This window comes from Mus caroli, unplaced genomic scaffold (genome assembly GCF_978045245.1).
Source record: "Mus caroli unplaced genomic scaffold, Mus_caroli_1 scaffold_6, whole genome shotgun sequence".
Lineage (NCBI taxonomy): Eukaryota > Metazoa > Chordata > Mammalia > Rodentia > Muridae > Mus > Mus caroli.
In genome coordinates, this window is record NW_028227261.1 from 111,514,311 (window position 1) to 111,531,260 (window position 16,950).

Below are 16,950 nucleotides of genomic sequence, written 5' to 3' on the forward strand. Positions count from 1 at the left end.
TTTCCTACCCAGCCCCCAGCACCTTATACAAAAAGGACTAAGACTATGGTCCAAGACACAGCTCATCCCAGCCTAAGATCTCATGGGTTTGAGCTTGTTGCCAGAATTCCAGCTCCCTTTAGGCCCCACATCTCCATCCCCTTGAACACAGAAAAAAGTAGAAGTTAGTTCAAGTTTCCAAACAAGAATTTATTCTTTATTTTTTTTCCTTAAAAAAATGTACCAGGTACAATTTTTCCCATTTTTTTGTTTGTTTGTTTTGTTTTTCAAGTTTTAGCAAATGCTTGTTCCCCTCAGCCAAGCCCCAAGAGTTAAGGGTTGAGGCTGGGTCGGAGTCTTAAGTGAGGAGTGGAGTAACTGGGAACCATGTGACTGAATGAGGGGCACCCCTCATCCCAGCTGAGGTAGGTGGGTCAGAGTCTGGTCAGGTGAGAGGAGGTTCCCCAGTCCTTCGGCCTGACTCTGTCCCTGGACACCTTCCTCAGTCAGGACACCAAAGCAAGGAGACACAGGCAGGAGGAGAGGGACATGTGAGTCTGAGCCCTAGGTCAGAGGTGGCTAAACCCCTGTGTTACACATACATGCACATTCTGTCTCTCTCTCACACACACACCCTACACAAACCCAAGTTTGTATGCACGCACACAGCTGTACACACACACACACACACACACACACACACACACACAGGCTTTCAAAGATGGGTTGAAGGGCAGGAAAGGGAAAAGGAATAGAGAAAGCCGAGGGAAGCTGAGTCTTTGGCTAAGTGACTCAGTTCCTCTGGAATTAACCCTCTGCCCTTAGCCAGAGGAGAGCAGCTCTCCCCTTGCCCCGACATCAGCTTCTTCAAGTCCTGAGGTTGGAGCAATATCTGAGAGTGGGGTGATGCCAATTATCAGGTTTGGGAGGTCACCAAGGCAATCCAATTTGAATAAATTATAAATTAAAAATAAATAAAATAATAAGTGGCCCCTGCCCAGGACAGGGAGGCAACGCTGGCATTACTTGCCTGGGAACTTGGGACAATCTCAGGGTAGCTCTGGTTCCTCCCTACTACCTAAGCTGGCCTGGGAAACCCAAGGGAGAGGACAGGCACATGAAGTACCCAGAGCAGACAGGGTATGGAAGGACCGAAGCTTTAAACACCCAAAGAGTCAGTTTGGGCGTGAGTGGGATGAGGACTTTAATTCAAGCCTGAAGGGGCTCTCGCCATTTCTCCACAGTTTACCCTGTCCAGGATGGCAGGACAGGCAGGCTTTGGGCCCACCTAGGTTCAGGATGCTTGCGATCAGGGCAAAGGTGAATAACGTGGATTATGGGGGGCCTCAGTCACAGCCTGAAGTTCATAGGGGAGCCCTGTGTCCAGCTCCAGGCTCCGGCGGGAAAAAAGCAGGCGGATATCTCCATGCAGGCTTAAGCGGCCTGAGCGAGAGCTCCGGAACCTGAGGGGAAGACAGGGCGACCACGTCAGCATCCGGATGACGGAGAAGAAAGGGGAGTCTTGAGGGCAGAGGACAGATGGATACCCGAGCTTCTCCAGCTCTCCCCGGGTCCTGGGCTTACCTGAGGTGCAGCAAGTAGCAGAGGAGGCGGTGGGTGGGGCTAGCATTTCCCTCCTCACCCACAGGCACCAAGAAGAGGCGATGGCGCAGGAAGGTCATGTGGGCAGCAGGCATGTCCGAGAAGTCAAAGGTCACAAGGAACATCTTCACCACAGTCTGGTTGGGGTTAAATAAGGTCTGGGGACAGGACAGTCCAGGTTGGTCGGGCCTCCTGACTGATTCTTCTCTCTTCCCACATCAACTCCCTCAGGGCACCCAGCACTCCATAACTCACCACTTGGATGGTGCCCACCTTGGGCACACTGTAACCCTTCCTCCCCAGAGGATTCAGGTCCACGACTCCCTAGGAAGACCATAAACCATTAGCCAGGGTAGGAGCTAGAAAAGTCAGTCATGAGCACCAAATACTAACAGCTCTATAGCACTTCCCCCTGGACTTGGCTCTACCCTATACTAGAATTCTTCCCTTCTTAACCTGACTCACTCCTAGAAGAAGAACATGGAAGAAATGCCTTTTGCCACCTAAGCCCTCTGAGGTAACTTTGGGGTCAGTTTTATATCATACCAGGAAGGGGGCCGGCGCATTTTGCTCAGAAACATCAAAAAAGGTGACAGTGACGGGCAGCGTGACATGTTGGGGACAGTAAGACCCACTGGCTCCAATCTCTGCAGTAAAGCCCTCAATGTGGCCAGATGGTGCAAAGCGTCCTCGAAGCAGTGATTCCTGGTATTAGGGTGGAGTAGACACATCTGAGAATGATGCCAAGTCTTTCCTTTGTCCGTTCGAGGCACATTCCACCATTGAATTCCTCCCAGGAAACCTTAGTTACAAAGTCCAAAAGGAGCTACCTCAAAGTTGCCCAGCAGGGTCCGGCTGACAGCAGGGGTGGGAAAGGGGGAGGCACTGGGAGGGCTCAGCAGGCCTGGCCCCTTCCGGAGAGTTCGAAGGGAGCTTCTGGGAAGAGAAGGGACACAAGGGTTGGCTTGAGTGTCCTGAGTATTTCTGTTCCCAGTCCTTGGGTTCCACTCTTTTCCATTCCCCAGGGCCTCTACTACATAAAGTGTTGGAAAAAGCTACAGACTTCTGCCTTCACTTTCATGGCCAGGTAAGAGGGAGAATCTGATCAACTTACAGCTTCAGGCGACGGGCACCTTTCAGCCTCCGCCCCATGGGACTGCAGTCTGTTGGGTCCTATGGTGAAAATATTGAAAGCAGAGACTTTATGAAGGCCAGGCATATTTAATGACAAGGACTTGTTATAAGTTCTCAGAAGAACATCTCTATAGGTTTCCTCCACCTCTACCTAAACAAAGTTTGCTTAGGAGTAGATGAGAGGGCTGGTGAGATGGCTCAGCAGGTAAGGGCACTGACTGCTCTTCCAAGGGTCCTGAGTTCAAATCCCAGCAACCACATGGTGGCTCACAACCACCCATAATGAGATCTGGCGCCCTCTTCTGGTTGTGTCTGAATTCAGCTACAGTGAACTTATGTATAATAATAAATAAATCTTTATTTTAAAAAAAGGAGTAGATGAGAATAGGCTGGTGTGATAACATACAAGGTGACAGGAGGTAGAGGCAGGAAGATGACCCTTCCCTTGGCTACATAGAGAGTTTGAAGGCTATTTGAGACTTTGTCTTAGAAAGCAAAACCAGGAGACTGGAGATCTAGCTGAGTTTTCATTTTTGGAGTGTCTGTGTAGCAGGCTGTCCTAAGACTCAGGCACACAGCCCTGGGTTCAATCTACATTTGATCTACAGAACCACATACACTAGGTGCGCTGGCGTGTGCCTTTTCTGATTCCAACACTGCACCTGGAAGGTGGAGAAGTAGTTCCAGGTCATCTTTGAAAACCCTAGATTTGCCTGGGATACATGTCTCCAAAAAAATAAAAAGAAAAAAAAAACAAAACAAAAAAACAAAAAACAATAGACAAACTTGCCCACGAGCTTACCAAAACAGGCTCCTTGGGCCCAGGCAGCAGGTGGCTCCAGAAGGGTGTGGCTTTGGCATCAGAACTATTGGCAGCAAGAGGGCAGCCCAGGGTTCCCCGGCGCCTCCGAGGGGCTGGCCCCTCATCCTCAGAGCTGACATCAAGGGTTTCTCCAGCAGGCAGCAGCCTTCGCTTGGTAGGGCAGGGGCCTGGAGGTCCAGGGCCAGGGGGTGTGTGCTCGGGACTGTGCCCATTGGCAGTTCCATGGGACTCCCTAGGCCAGGGGTTGCTCCCGTTGCCCACCCTAGCCACTGGGCTTTTACCCCCTATTTGTGCAAGATTGTGCAAATCAGTGTCAAGTGTGTGCAGCTGGCCTGAAGGGGCTGGCCCTGGAGACTCCCCCAGGCACCCCTGTCCCCCTTGATCTGGGAAAGCCCAGTCTCTGGTGTGCAAAGTATTGAAGGAAGCATTTGATGAGAGCCAGGGTGTACTCTGGGTCCCTGAAGTCCAAGGTGAGGTGGTACTACCTCCCTGCTCCACAACACAGAGGCCATGGTGGGAGAAATGCTGGCTAGCCACACCCAGTCCCAGACCCAGTCCCTCTGGGCTCAAGAGTCCCACAGTAGATGGTTCTTCAGGGGGTAGTCCCTCTCTGGCCCCCAGCCCAGGGCCTCTCTTCAGCTCCCGGGGACCCTCGGTGGGAGGAGCCGGCCGCTTCAGAGCCCTAGGAGGCTCGGAGGCACCAGCTGAAGGGGAAAAGATGGATACCTGGTAGACCCCGGGGGATGTCGCCCCCCCTGCTGGGCTGTAGCCCATGAGCAGGCCACCCTGGAGGGTCCCCTGTCTGACTGGAGGCTGTGAAGGGCCAGCCTCTGGCTCTGAGGATGGAGACAGCTCCGCCTGCACGTGGCGCATGAAGCCCCCCTTGGGTCAGGGGGGCCCCCCCACACGGCCTTTATGCTGGGCCTGGGCTGGGGGGCCTGGGGACATCTGAAGGAAAGAAAAACAGGAGATCATGAGACCCAAGGAGTCTTCCCTCTTCCAGCTCAGTTTCAGATCCTCCCTCAGTCCACAGATGACCTTGAGCAGTTTGGGGAGGTAAAGTTGCCCATGTCCCTGGACAGACCAATGGAAGTCAGAGACCGCTCTTGGCACTCCCAGGAGGGGCACATTACAGCTCCAGTTTCTCAATGGACTTGCAATCCCCACCCCCAGCCCCACCCCCACTTTCCTGGACGTTACCCCGATGAAGAAGCCTCAAGCCTGGGCGCGTGTCCTCTCTTCCTGTCTGATGTCTTGTCCCTCTAGCTTGCAGTCTGGTCCATGCCCACTGCACCGGCAAGGTGGCTGCCACCATTCCGTGCAGCTTCTGGGCTCAGTTGGACCCTGAGGGAAAAGAGAAAATATAAGTCAGAATCCGTGCAGCCAATGGTAAAATTCCTCCACTAATATAGGCTACTATATCAGCACACACACCAAGACATCTTCCCCGCTTTGGGACAAGCTCTGCAGAAACAGAGGAGGCAGGCTGGAGACCTAGGGTGTACGCAGAAGAATTGGGCTACCTGAGGACTCAACAGAGAAGCAAGTCTTGGCTGACTGTATTAAGGATGTGAGAAATGAGTAGAGACAAGATGAACCACTTGTCAGGGTCTCCATCTCAGGAACTGGCCCTGAGTAATAGGGGATAAGATGCCCCAAAGACCAGAGAGATTCCAAGTCAGGTTGTAGGTGGACAGGACAATACTGTACTTCTCTTACTCAAGGCTACCCAGTTACACAACTCATCTCCTTGTATCTATCCAAAGGGGCAAGTGCCACTCGAGAGTGCTGAGGGCAGAGGTCATGCAGGTAGGTACACCCCATCACACAACTACAGACCTCAAGTCAGCTCCAAGCCAGCCCTGCACATTTAAAATCCTAACTTTCCCCAGAAATCTGTCTTTTTTAATAGAAGAAATCCAGCAGGGCAGGGGTAGCGCACGCCTTTAATCCCAACACTTGGGAGGCAGAGGCAGGTGGATTTCTGAGTTCGAGGCCAGCCTGGTCTACAGAGTGAGTTCCAGGACAGCCAGGGCTATACAGAGAAACCCTGTCTCGAAAAACCAAAAAAAAAAAAAAAAAAAAAAACCAAAAAAACAAAACAAAACAAAACAAAAAAAACAAAAACAAAACAAAACAAAAAACAAAAAACAAAAAAAAAGAAAGAAAGAAAAAGAAGAAGAAATCCAAAGTGGGGCAGTGGTAGTGCTGGGATTGGTGGTGCTCACTTTTAATCCCAGGACACAGAGGCAGAGGCAGATAGTTTTCTTTGAGTTCGAGGCCAGCCTGGTCTACAGAGAGAGTTCCAGGACAGCCAGGGCTTCTCAGAGAAACCTTGTTACCCCCATCCCCTAAAGACCTCCCCCAAACAAAAAGAAATCTAACCAAAAACAAGTGGTGGAAGGAAGGAGAGAACGCAGTCAGAAGATACTTTCTAGTTCTCACCCCTCCCCCCAGGCCCTGCAAACCAGAGATAAGGAAGCAGCAAGCAGCCAACTGGAAACAACTGGAGTATTTCTCCATGCCCTTCCCGCAGGGCACAACCAATACTCAAAAAAAAAAAAAAAAAAAAAAGCTAAAGCATTTCTTTGTTGCCAAGGCACAAAAATGGTCTTCACAGACCGCTAATATTTCAGTGACCAGACTCTCAAGCTGAAGGCCAGCTGTCCCCACTGTCATCCTTATTTGGCCAGCAGCCTGTGAGCACTACTAACCATAATGCCCTTTAACATAACGCTAGAGGCTGAGGCAGGAGGATCTAGACCAGTCTAGCTACATGTTGAGAGGTCCTCTGTCAAAATCAAACAAAACCCAGGTTACAGCCAGACTTCCCACTACACCAGACAGTTAAGGTCAGATGGGGTTATGAGACCTCCTACCTCAGACAAAACCCAAAACCAACAAACAAGCTGAGGGGGTGGTGGCACACATCTCTTAGTCCACACACTCTGGAGGCAGAGACAGGCAAATCCGAGTTCAAAGCTAGCCCGGTGAAACCCGGTCTTGGAAAAAAACAACAAAACAAACCCAATAAATAAAGCAAAACACTTTTTCCCACGCCTCTTTCATGGATATCTTGAAGTCACTCCCCTCCAAAAGATCTCTCTCGTCTAAGACTTCCATAAGACAGCGTCACTAACTACTTTCTGTAACCTGATGATACTGCTGTTCACTTCTGATTATGTCAGACCCGAGGACAGGACTGTGTTTTTTCCTCCTCCCCAGCCCAACTTCAAGCTCATGAGAAACACCCATCAGGATTCAAAAAAAAAAAAGCCTAAATCCGAGCTAGCACCAGTGATCTGGTCAGCGGCCTGACGGTGTAGAGAAACACCATATGGGTGAAAAGTGGAGAGATTAATTGTACATGGGGAACTGCAGCAGTTCATGTGGTGGCAGGAGACGGAGAGAGGGGGGACATTTACACGTAGGGACTCTCCTACATCAGCCATTGCCTTCCTTTCAGACCACACCTTGCCATTTCACCAGGCCCCCTTCTGAATGAGATCCTAAGAACATTCCAGTCCTTCATGTGGGTGAGATGGCTAGAAAGCAGAGAACGCCAGTAGTGGCAGTGTCGTGAGAGTATGACCTGTTCTCGTTTCTTCCCCTCCTAGTCTCCACCCAGGCTTTAAAGTTCAAGAAGGGTGTTTTCCTGAGCACCCCAATTTCCAGGTCATCTACTTGCCCTCCTGAGCCCTTGCCTCGAGGAAGCCAGGTGATGACATGATGCCCTACTTGACCCCAGCATGCTGGCATCTGCTCATTAATCCAGAGTCCTATTAGTTCCCTCCCTGCCCAGAGACGCTCGAAGACTCACTCCTCTGCCACCCAGCTTCAAGCTGACTCATGGGGTAGGACTGCAGGGAGAAGGGACAAGCCAGTATAAGCCAAACCTCGCCCTCCATGCTGGGGATGGGCAGCAGCTGGCATTAAACAGCTGTGCCAGACTGTGGCTGCCAAGGACTACAGCTCCCAACATGCCGAGAGCAAGGCCAGCAAAAACAACAAGTCCCAGAATACCATGAGGTCTGTACCCTCAGATACTTGTTAGACCTGGGAGGTGGGAGAGGTTGTGGTACAGGAAGAACACCTAAGCTCATTCTATCCTTCCCTTCAGTCTCAAGACACCCATTTTTACCCTAAGGAAGGTTAGGGTAAGAATTCCTACCCATGTGTTTTCCACTCTTATCCTGGGCAGAGTCCTGCTGCTCATTGCTGTACATTTTGTCCTCACAGATGTCTACACACGCTAGGGTGACTGTTCCCAAGACCACTGTTCTGAGTAGAAAGGTTAATCTCTGCTTTCACCCTCGCTCTCACTCTGGCCTAGAGCCCTTCACCTTTAATAGAGAGGAAGCAGACCTTAGAAGCCCCTCCAAACTCAGACGGGGAGACTCACCTTGGCTCCTGGACTCCTTGTTCTGGACGATTCCTCCCACCCCCTGCTTAGCCTCCCAGGTCGGTTCTCATCCCTTCTTCACAGTCTGGGACAGGCCCCATACCCTGCAGAGGTTTTGGAGATCTGATCCTTCCACCTAGTACACACTCACCCCGCTCCCAAATTGGCTCCGCCGCGGTGGCCGCTGCTCCGGGCCCTTCCGTCCCGTCCCCGTCCCGGTCCCTCCCCTCGGATAACCAGTCCTCCCTACTACGGGCCCCCAACCCAGACAAAGGGTGACTTAGGCTGAGAGCCTTCCTCTGCTTGGCCCTTCCCTGATCAGCTTCGTGTGCAACACTAGCGGGCTCTGGCGTCCGCAGCCCCTCTAGCTGCTGTTGCACCCCTCCCAGCGACGGTCCCTCCCCGGGGCCGCCCCGGCTCCGCGCCGCAGACTCAGCTGCCCCTCTGACTCACAGGCCATTTCCTACCAGCTGATGGGGCCGCCCGCCCCGCCCAGCGCCCAGCCACCCCCAGCACTGCGACCACGGCTGCCACGCCCCCCTCAGACCACACCCTCTATGGGCAACAACTATGTTCATTGGCCCAGTGGAGGCCAGCCTCTCAGCAACCTCAAGCGTGAGTCACGCCCTCTCCAAGGAGCGCACGCCTATTGGTCCACATAAGGGCAGGCCTACCCAATGTCGCTCCGCCCACCTCCTTAACCCTTTTTCTGTCCAAGTCCTAAGCAATTCTCTGCCCTGTCATTTAACCCCATTCGGACTTCATTCTCTCAGGGCTCAACAAACCTTTCACCTCCACACTTCCTGTTCTGTAGTAAATTAATATGAAGCTCCAGTGCGTTCACAGATAAATCTCAACAATCTCCAACTCACACCAAACCCAGCCCTACATATCCCCAAGCCCATTCACCCCCACATCACGAAACAGCTCCAGGTAAAAGGGTTGTTGTTATCGAGTAAGCTTTCTACAAGAGCAGGAAAAAAAGACCTACTACAGTCGTACCTTATCTCCATCCATACTGAACGATGGCATCCTCCCCCACCCCCTTTTTGTCTTTGTTAGCGATCCCAGGAGGTTTACATTTCAGGCCTTATTCTTTGTAGCTCAAAACTCGTCCCAGACCAGGCTTTGGAGCACTCTTTGCTGACAGGCCTCTGCTCCGAGAAAACAGAGCATCCTAAGAAGTGAGTTAGAAGGCCTTCTGCCCAAAGTCAGATGGAGACCAAGTTCGTCTTCATGACTCACAGCTCCCTCGAAACTCACCAAGCTCCCCCTGAGTCACAGGGCCCCAGGCCCAGCCCAGAGCCAGCCAAATTAAGCAGCATTACAGTCAGCATCCCTAACCTTTGTCCTTAGCTCTGTAAATAACCAGGGCGGAATTTTTGCGAGGACTGGGCATTCACAGACACTTTTTACAGGGATTGCTCTTGAGATAACCTGAGAAAATGGATAGCCTTGTCTACTTTGTCCTCTGAACTTATCAGCAAGTCAGACAGGTTGTCACCAACTCAGGCCTTTTCTCCCTGTTGGTCACATCAGGGAACAAACAGCAGAACCAAAGGAAGTAGAAGTCAATGCTTTGCCTATGCTATGAGTCCCCAGGACCATTAATTTATTACTAGATTGTAAAAAGAGCCCCCCCCCACTTCCTCTCTGGGTTTTACAATTAATACAAGCACACAACAGACATCTAGGATGTTTTCTCCTTACCTCTACCAAGTAGGAGGAACTCCCTAAAAAAGACCCCAGGTCCCTAAGATTGAATTCCCTGCTACAAAAGAGCAGGATTTTTTTGGTTTTCGAGACAGGGTTTTTCTGTGTAGCCCTGGCTGTCCTGGAACTCACTCTGTAGACCAGGCTGGCCTCAAACTCAGAAATCTGCCTGCCTCTGCCTCCCAAGTGCTGGGATTAAAGGCGTGTGCCACCACTGCCCAGCAGGATTTTAAAAAGTCTCAAAGCCCTAAGCACAAGTGAAGAATCAATATGAGAATCTATTTGTCTTAGCAAAGCTCACATCTTAGGAAAATTCTTGGCAGCCCTCATTTGTTCTGTCTAACTATAATTTCAGGCTTTAGTTTTCTACAAAGATCAGAGGGGGAATACTAAAGGAGTCAGGATAAGAAAAAAAAAAAGTTCCAGGCCTCAGTATGCCCTGGGGAAAGGAACACAGGTCACTCATGCATGGCGTCATACCTAGTTGCTCTAAACTCTTATCTTGCATTTTTTGTTGTTCTTCTTTTAAAGCCAAGGTCTTGCTATATAACCTAGGCTGCCCTTGAACTCATCACCGTCCTGCCTTGCCTCCAGAGTGTTAGGATTACAGGTTACTGGGAGGTTTTGTTGTTTTTGCTTTGTTTCTTTGAGACAGAGTTTCTAGTCACTCAGACTGAGCAATTTCAGCTATCTCTTGCCTCTATCTCTGCAATGCTGAGATTACTGGTGTGTGCCACTGGACACAGCCTGACTTAAAAAAAATTTTTTTTTAAGACAAGATCTCATGTAGTTTAGGCCTCAAACACACTATACATCAGAGGATGAGGATGATCCTGGACCTTTTTTTGTTTGTTTATTTTTCGAGACATGGTTTCTCTGAATAGCCCTGGCTGTCCTGGAACTCACTTTGTAAACCAGGCTGGCCTTAAGCTCAGAAATCCCCCTGCCTCTGCCTCCCAAGTGCTGGAACTAAAGGTGTGCGCCACCACTGCCCCTGCTGATCCTGGTATCTTGATCTTTCTGTTCTCACTCCCTGAATGCTGAATTACGGTTTTTTTTTTTTTTTTTTAAAAAAAAACAAACCTTTAGAACTGGGCCTAGTGATGGCTCATGCCTTTAAATGCCATCCCAGAGGTAGGCAGACCTGAGTCTACAGATCAAGTTCCAGGACATCCGGGGCTATGCAGAGAAGCACTGTCTCAAATCAAAACCAAAGAAAAATATTACTGCTGAGAATAATTGCATATACCTTTAATCTTAGCACAAAGGAGGCAAAGGCAGGCTGATCTCTGTGAGTTTGAGGCCAGCATGATCTACATATGGAGCTCTAGGCTAGCCAAGGCTACGTACATAGTAAGGCCCTCTCTTTAAAAAAGAAACAAACATTTTCTTCTTCTTCTTCTTCTTCTTCTTCTTCTTCTTCTTCTTCTTCTTCTTCTTCTTCTTCTTCTTCTTCATCTTCTTCATCATCTTTTCTTCTCCCCCTTCTCCTCCTCCTCCTTTTTCTTTTTCTTCTTCTTCTTCATCTTTTCTTCTCCGCCTTCTCCTCCTCCTCCTCCTTTTTCTTCTTCTTCTTCTTCTTCTTCTTCTTCTTCTTCTTCTTCTTCTTCTTCTTCTTCTTCTTCATCTTTTCTTCTCCTCCTTCTCCTCCTTCTCCTCCTTCTCCTCCTTCTCCTCCTCCTCCTCCTCCTCCTCCTCCTTCTTCTTCTTCTTCTTCTTCTTCTTCTTCTTCTTCTTCTTCTTCTTCTTCATAATTATCGTGTATGGATGTGTGAGGGCAGGTGAGAAGACAACTTGGAGAATCTGTTTCTCTACTTTCACTATGGGGTCACTATGGGGTCACTATGGGGTCACTATGGGGTCAAGGATTAAAATCAGATCAGGCTTGCATATGCTTTTACACACAGAACCACCTTACTGCCCACGTCCCTTTTAAATACATAGCAGCTACCACCATCTTACTTCAGTTTTTGTTTTTGTTTGTTTGTTTTCCAAGACAGGGTTTCTCTGTGTAGTCCTGGCTGTCCTGGGACTCATTCTGCAGAGCAGGCTGGCCTCGAACTCAGATTTACCTGACTCTGTCTCCTGAAGGTTGTGATTATAGGCATGTACCACCACCCAGTGACTTCTTTTTTCACAAACATACACGTAGTTTCCTCTTCCTTTTCTTCCTCTTCCTCCTCCTCTTTCTCCTCTTCTTCCTCTTCCTCTTCTCTTATTAGATGCTCCATAAGAACAGCAACTCTGCTCTTTGTACTAACATTCTCTGAGGCTGGCATATAAAAGGTACTCAATAAAATATAGTGAAGTAAACAGAGGCTCAGATAATGAACAGCACTAGTGAAATGTGGATCTTACCTCCTGTGCTTTCACTGTGCAGCTTTAGGGACCAGCTGTGGTTGTTTGTTTGTTTGTTTTTACCACACACGTGCAAATTTGCAAACTGAGAGGCTCTGAGCTGGTTTTGGTGGTGCACATGTATAATACCAACATCTGGGAGATGAACTCCGAAAGATCAGGCGTTCAAAGTCCTCATCTGTTACATAGTGAGTTTGAGGTCAGCCTGGGCTACTAAAAAAAAAAAAAAAACAACCAAAAACCTGTCTCAAATGTAAAATAAACAAACAAGGATTCCTTTAAACAATGACCATGGAGGGCATCTATTGCTCTGGCTTTATAATCCTACTGGCTGCTGTGCATTTTTGTTCATCACAGAGGATGGGCTTAAGCAACTGAATTTCCTGCTGCTGGCACCGAAGCAGAAAGGCTCTATACTCAGCGTAGCAAACTGCTGCCTTTTCTCTTTATGCCCCACCCACTCACACGAAATGCCCCAGCCCAGAGGAAGCCTGAATGCCTCTGCCCTGGGCCCGCCCCTCTCTGATAGAGAGCTGCTGGGAAGCAGTGTTGCCATAGAAATCAGTGCCTCCTCAAAAGGCTTCAGCCTGCCCTTCTTTACCCAACCCTACCCCAAGGCTTTGTCTGTCCTGAGCACCCCTCCCTTTTTCAGCCAGACTCAGCAACTGGGTGGCTGTATGAGAAGGCTGGCTTGGGGCCCCCTTTCAGCAACACTGTCACACTCATTCAGTCACGGTGTGGAAGGCAGCCCTTCCCCACCCCCTCCAAGCCAACCTAGAGGCAGAAAGAACAGTGGCAGGACAAGTCCCTGGGCCCTACCTACTGTCTGTTCTGAAGGTTTACAGCTAAGCTTGGACTGTAGGGAGCCCATTCTGTCCTCATCCCCTAACTGGGCTAGAGCCTTATATCCTTTCCAGGTCCGGGCTATTATAGTGTTCCACCTCTCAGAGCATACAGCTAAGACTTCTCAGCATTTCTCCTAGAGGACCTCCAGAATTGCTGAGGATCCTATGAGGCTTCACCCAGGGAAGGACAAAGGTAGAGAAAATCAGTCTCTGGCAAGAGGTAAAAGGTGACTACCAGTCACTTGGGATTTATTGGCAGAGGTGGTGGTTGTAGTGGGGGTGGGATCTGAGCCTCCATGCTGGTTACAGGGTGTCTGGCCCCTGAATAGAGTCAGGAGCAGGTCATAGATCCTAGACTGGCAAGAACCCGAGCAGGCCCCAGTGTGAGGAAGGAAGTGGGAAATGAGCACACCCAGAACATAAGGGCAGGGCAGGGGGTGGGCAGAGACCAGAGCAGGCTTCGGTAGGAACAGGAACTAGCTTGGGGATTGACAGGAACCCAGTGACAGAAGGGTCCCCGGAGACACTTTGGGGAAGGAACCCTAGCCTGGACTAGCTACAGATTCAAGGTAGGATAAAGACACAGTCACACAAACCCTGGTAGGCAGCAGGGCCTGCCTGCTCTCCGTGTACCCATGCCAGAAGGTGGGGTCAGGAGCACAGCAGCCAGTAACACTAGACTGGCTACTTGTTTTGCTAAATCCAGCAGCCTCACTCCTAGAACACAGACCACAGATGTCTTCCTGGACTCCCTACAGTGCAAAATGTTACTTTCTAGAAGTACTGAGATTCTCCCCCAGCAGAATGGGCTACAATCCCTGCCCTTCATACAGTACCCCACAACCCATCCCCTCTTTTTCTACACAACCCCATCTACTCTCCCATACGGGGGAATGCCAGCCCTTCTCCACCACATATACCCCCATTCTCCCGAAGTTCCTTCAGATCGCTCAAGTATCACCTGTAATCCTCCACATGCAGACAGTGATCCTTGTCCTTAACAGTGTACCTCCCACTTTCACAAAGCACTCCCGCCCTTCCCCCACAACGGCCCCTAGAGTACACCTCTTTGCTCACACAACTGAGCCCCCAACTGTTCCCCCAATCCCGCCTCACCCACTCCAAAGCAACAATCTCCAAATTCTTTTCTTCGCTAGCGGTGGTCCCTACTTCAGGTCTGCCCAAGCCCACCTTCGGCCTCGTCTCTTTTTCCACACGCACCCCGCCCCACACCTGTAGTTCCGTGGGTCCTGTTGCACTTGAGAAGGTAGTGGATTGGGACAGTGACTGAGCAGCCCTCCTTGCAGCTTGGGCCTGCAAACCTCTCCCCTTGGGTCAGAGCCCCGCCTCCGCAACGCCCCGGCCCACCCTCTCCCTTGTCCCAGTTCCCACCTTCCCCGGGCTGGTCCCCTTGCCCTGGTTCTTTAATCCCTCAGACTCCGCCTCTGTAGCCCTGACCACGCCCCCGCGACTCCACCCCCTTCGTCTTCTTTGCATTACCCCAGGATCCTCTGCTTTCCCGAGACCCAACCCCTGTTTCCCGCCCCCTTTTGGTCTCTCCGCCTTTCACCGGGACCCACCCCCTCAGATTCCAGCCTGCTGGAACCCTTTCCAGGTTCCTTTCACAAGAACACTGTCCCCTCCAAACGCAGTGACTTTTATCCCCCGCCCCTTCTCCCGCCTGCCTCACCAGGGCGCACACGCTCCTTGGCCCCGGTCGGCTGGCTGTGATTGGCGCCGGCGGCCCCAGCAGATGACGGAGGAGACAAAGTGATGGCTGCAGGTCGTCTGAGGTCCCACCCCGGCCACGTGCGGCTTCTGTGATGACAGGTCCAGAAGGGCGGGGCTTTGGCTGACTAGCTAGGTACAACCCCAAACTGACCGGATCCGGCGGCTGGTGGCAAGCTAGAGCTCTGGGCAAAAGCTAGCTCTCTCTCTAGCTCTCTCTCTAGCTCTCACTCTGTCTCTGCCTCTGCCTCTGCCTCTGCCTCTGCCTCTGCCTCTGCCTCTGCCTCTGCCTCTGCCTCTGCCTCTGCCTCTGCCGCTGTCTCTTCTCTCTCTGTCTCTGTCTCTCTGTCTTTCTCTTTTTTTGCCCTTTTCCTTTCTTCTCTTCTCTTTTCCTCTAAAGGGTCCCTTTCTACTGTAAACTGGCCTCTAACTCGCTCTTCTTCCTCTCCCTTCAAAGTGCGGGGGTTCCTGAGATTGTCTTGCTGGTAGTTAGCAAGCTACTTACTTAAGGAACTCGAACCTCTGTAAGGACTACTCAATAGAAATGTGTATTTGTCCTAAAGGAAATCAGTGAGGTTTGCAACCTAGAGTAAAGGAATCTCGGGGGTCTGTAAAAAGTGGGAGAGTTTGAACAGTGGGGTTTCAGGTTTGTTAAATTATGTGGTTGCGTCTGGATTTAGGGATGGGCAGAAGTATCTATTTCTGTTAAGGTGGCTCGGGGAAATGTGTGACCTTGTCTCGAAGGTGGGAGGCAAGACGCAGAGTGAGAAAAAATTTTTGCAATAGATTTTTTTCTAGCAGAAAGAAGACTACCAAGAATAAACAAAGAGCTCCAAACAAATAGAAAAAAACACAAGTGAAAATAAACGATGCTGTTCCTTGAAATGTAAAAGTATCGACATGGACTATAGAGCCTAACATTGATGAAGAAAAGTATTTTGCCTTTTAAAGGTACTGAAGAAAGTCTGTGAAGTCAATACTTTTCAGTTTAATAAGGTCTTGAGTCCGCTACAGGAAATACGGAGGGGCAGAAAGATGTCCCCCACATACCAGTAGATGGCAGCACAGGACTCTTGCAGAGCTAAATGAGGGTACCCAAAGACCCAGTCTGGGGCCTTCCTGTCACGTTCATAAGATTGGTTCTGACAAAGAAGTTCATGGAGGCTCCGATTCTTTAGGATCTGTAACTTTAGCTAACTCTGTGTGTGTGTGTGTGTGTGTGTGTGTGTGTGTGTGTGTGTGAGAGAGAGAGAGAGACAGAGAGAGACAGAGAGAGAGCGAGCACAGAGATCCTTTTGTCTCAGCTGGGATGGGGTGGTTTCTAATTAACAGAAACTGATCAGTTCAACACCAAAGGTATGCTACATAGCAATAAATAAAGGAAAAAGAAAGAAAAAAAGCTCTCCACCTTTAAGAAATTTACTTATGAGGTGTGGAGAGGTGGCTCTGTAGTCAAGAGCATTTGCTGCTTTGCAGAGACTAGAGCTCACAACTGCCTGTAACTTTAGCTTCGGGGGACTTAATGGTGGGTTTAGCTCTCCTTCCTTCCTTCCTTCCTTCCTTCCTTCCTTTTTTTTTTTTTTTTAGAGATTTATTTATTTACCATGTATACAATGTTCTGCCTGCATGCCTACACATCAGAAGATGGCATTAAATCTCATTACAGATGGTTGTAAGTCACCTTATGGTTGCTAGGAATTGAACTCAGGACTTCTAGAAGGGCAGCCAGTGCTCTTAACCTCTGAACCATCTCTCCATCCCTGGTTTTGGCTTTTCCCAGCACCTTCAGGTGCATCTGCATAGTTAAAATAAATCTTAAAAGATATACTTAGCCGGGCGGTGGTGGCGCACGCCTTTAATCCCAGCACTTGGGAGGCAGAGGCAGGCGGATTTCTGAGTTCGAGGCCAGCCTGGTCTACAAAGTGAGTTCCAGGACAGCCAGGGCTATACAGAGAAACCCTGTCTCGAAAAACCAAAAAAAAAAAAAAAAAAAAAAAAAAAAGATATACTTAGATAATTATATAAATACCTATACAATTAAAGTTGGAAAGGTTTTATGCAGTAAAAAAAAAGTGCAGGGTTGAAGATACTCAGGCTACCCTCTGAATTTTAGGTTTTTACTAACTATAGATTTAGATAAATTGCATTTTGTTTGTAGATAGGATCTCCCTATGAATCCCAGATTGACTTCAGACCTATGATTTTTGACTGTGCCAAAGTTGGGCATGGTGACACAAGCCTTTAATCCCAGCATTTGGGAGACGGAAAGGCAGATCACTGATTCTGAGGCCAGTGTGATTACATAGTAGGACAGCCAGGGCTACATAAAGAGACTTAGTGTGTGTGTGTGTGTGTGTGTGTGTGTG

The 16,950-nt window shown here is 49.7% G+C and overlaps 1 protein-coding gene across 7 annotated transcripts; it reads right to left on the reverse strand.

The window, feature by feature from the left end:
• Positions 1-168: 168 nt before the first annotated feature.
• Atosb (atos homolog B) lies at positions 169-14,641 on the reverse strand. 7 transcript variants are annotated; one of them, XM_029476666.2, is made up of 10 exons: positions 8,394-8,417; positions 7,941-8,044; positions 4,739-4,882; positions 3,518-4,486; positions 2,696-2,754; positions 2,412-2,517; positions 2,128-2,286; positions 1,837-1,905; positions 1,564-1,739; positions 169-1,442 (listed from the first exon to the last, which is right to left on the reverse strand). In XM_029476666.2, the coding sequence occupies exons 4-10, from the start codon at positions 4,409-4,411 to the stop codon at positions 1,289-1,291; spliced, it is 1,617 nt and encodes a 538-aa protein (XP_029332526.1). In that variant the 5' UTR covers positions 4,412-4,486; positions 4,739-4,882; positions 7,941-8,044; positions 8,394-8,417; the 3' UTR covers positions 169-1,288. The 7 variants fall into 7 exon arrangements, with proteins under 7 accessions (XP_029332526.1, XP_021016636.1, XP_021016641.1 ...); XM_021160977.3 differs by lacking the exons at positions 7,941-8,044; positions 8,394-8,417 and adding an exon at positions 14,547-14,641; XM_021160982.3 differs by lacking the exons at positions 7,941-8,044; positions 8,394-8,417 and adding an exon at positions 14,090-14,222 and having other exon boundaries at positions 2,412-2,514.
• Between the last annotated feature and the right edge of the window lie 2,309 nt (positions 14,642-16,950).

Excerpts from the sequence above, each read along its gene's own strand:
- Atosb (XM_021160977.3), bottom strand. The coding sequence starts at position 4,411 with ATGCGCCACGTGCAGGCGGAGCTGTCTCCATCCTCAGAGCCAGAGGCT. Across the intron at positions 2,755-3,517 it reads GGCCCAAGGAGCCTGTTTTG|GACCCAACAGACTGCAGTCC; the intron begins GTAAGCTCGTGG and ends TTTTCACCATAG. Across the intron at positions 2,287-2,411 it reads CCCTGCTGGGCAACTTTGAG|GAATCACTGCTTCGAGGACG; the intron begins GTAGCTCCTTTT and ends CCCTAATACCAG.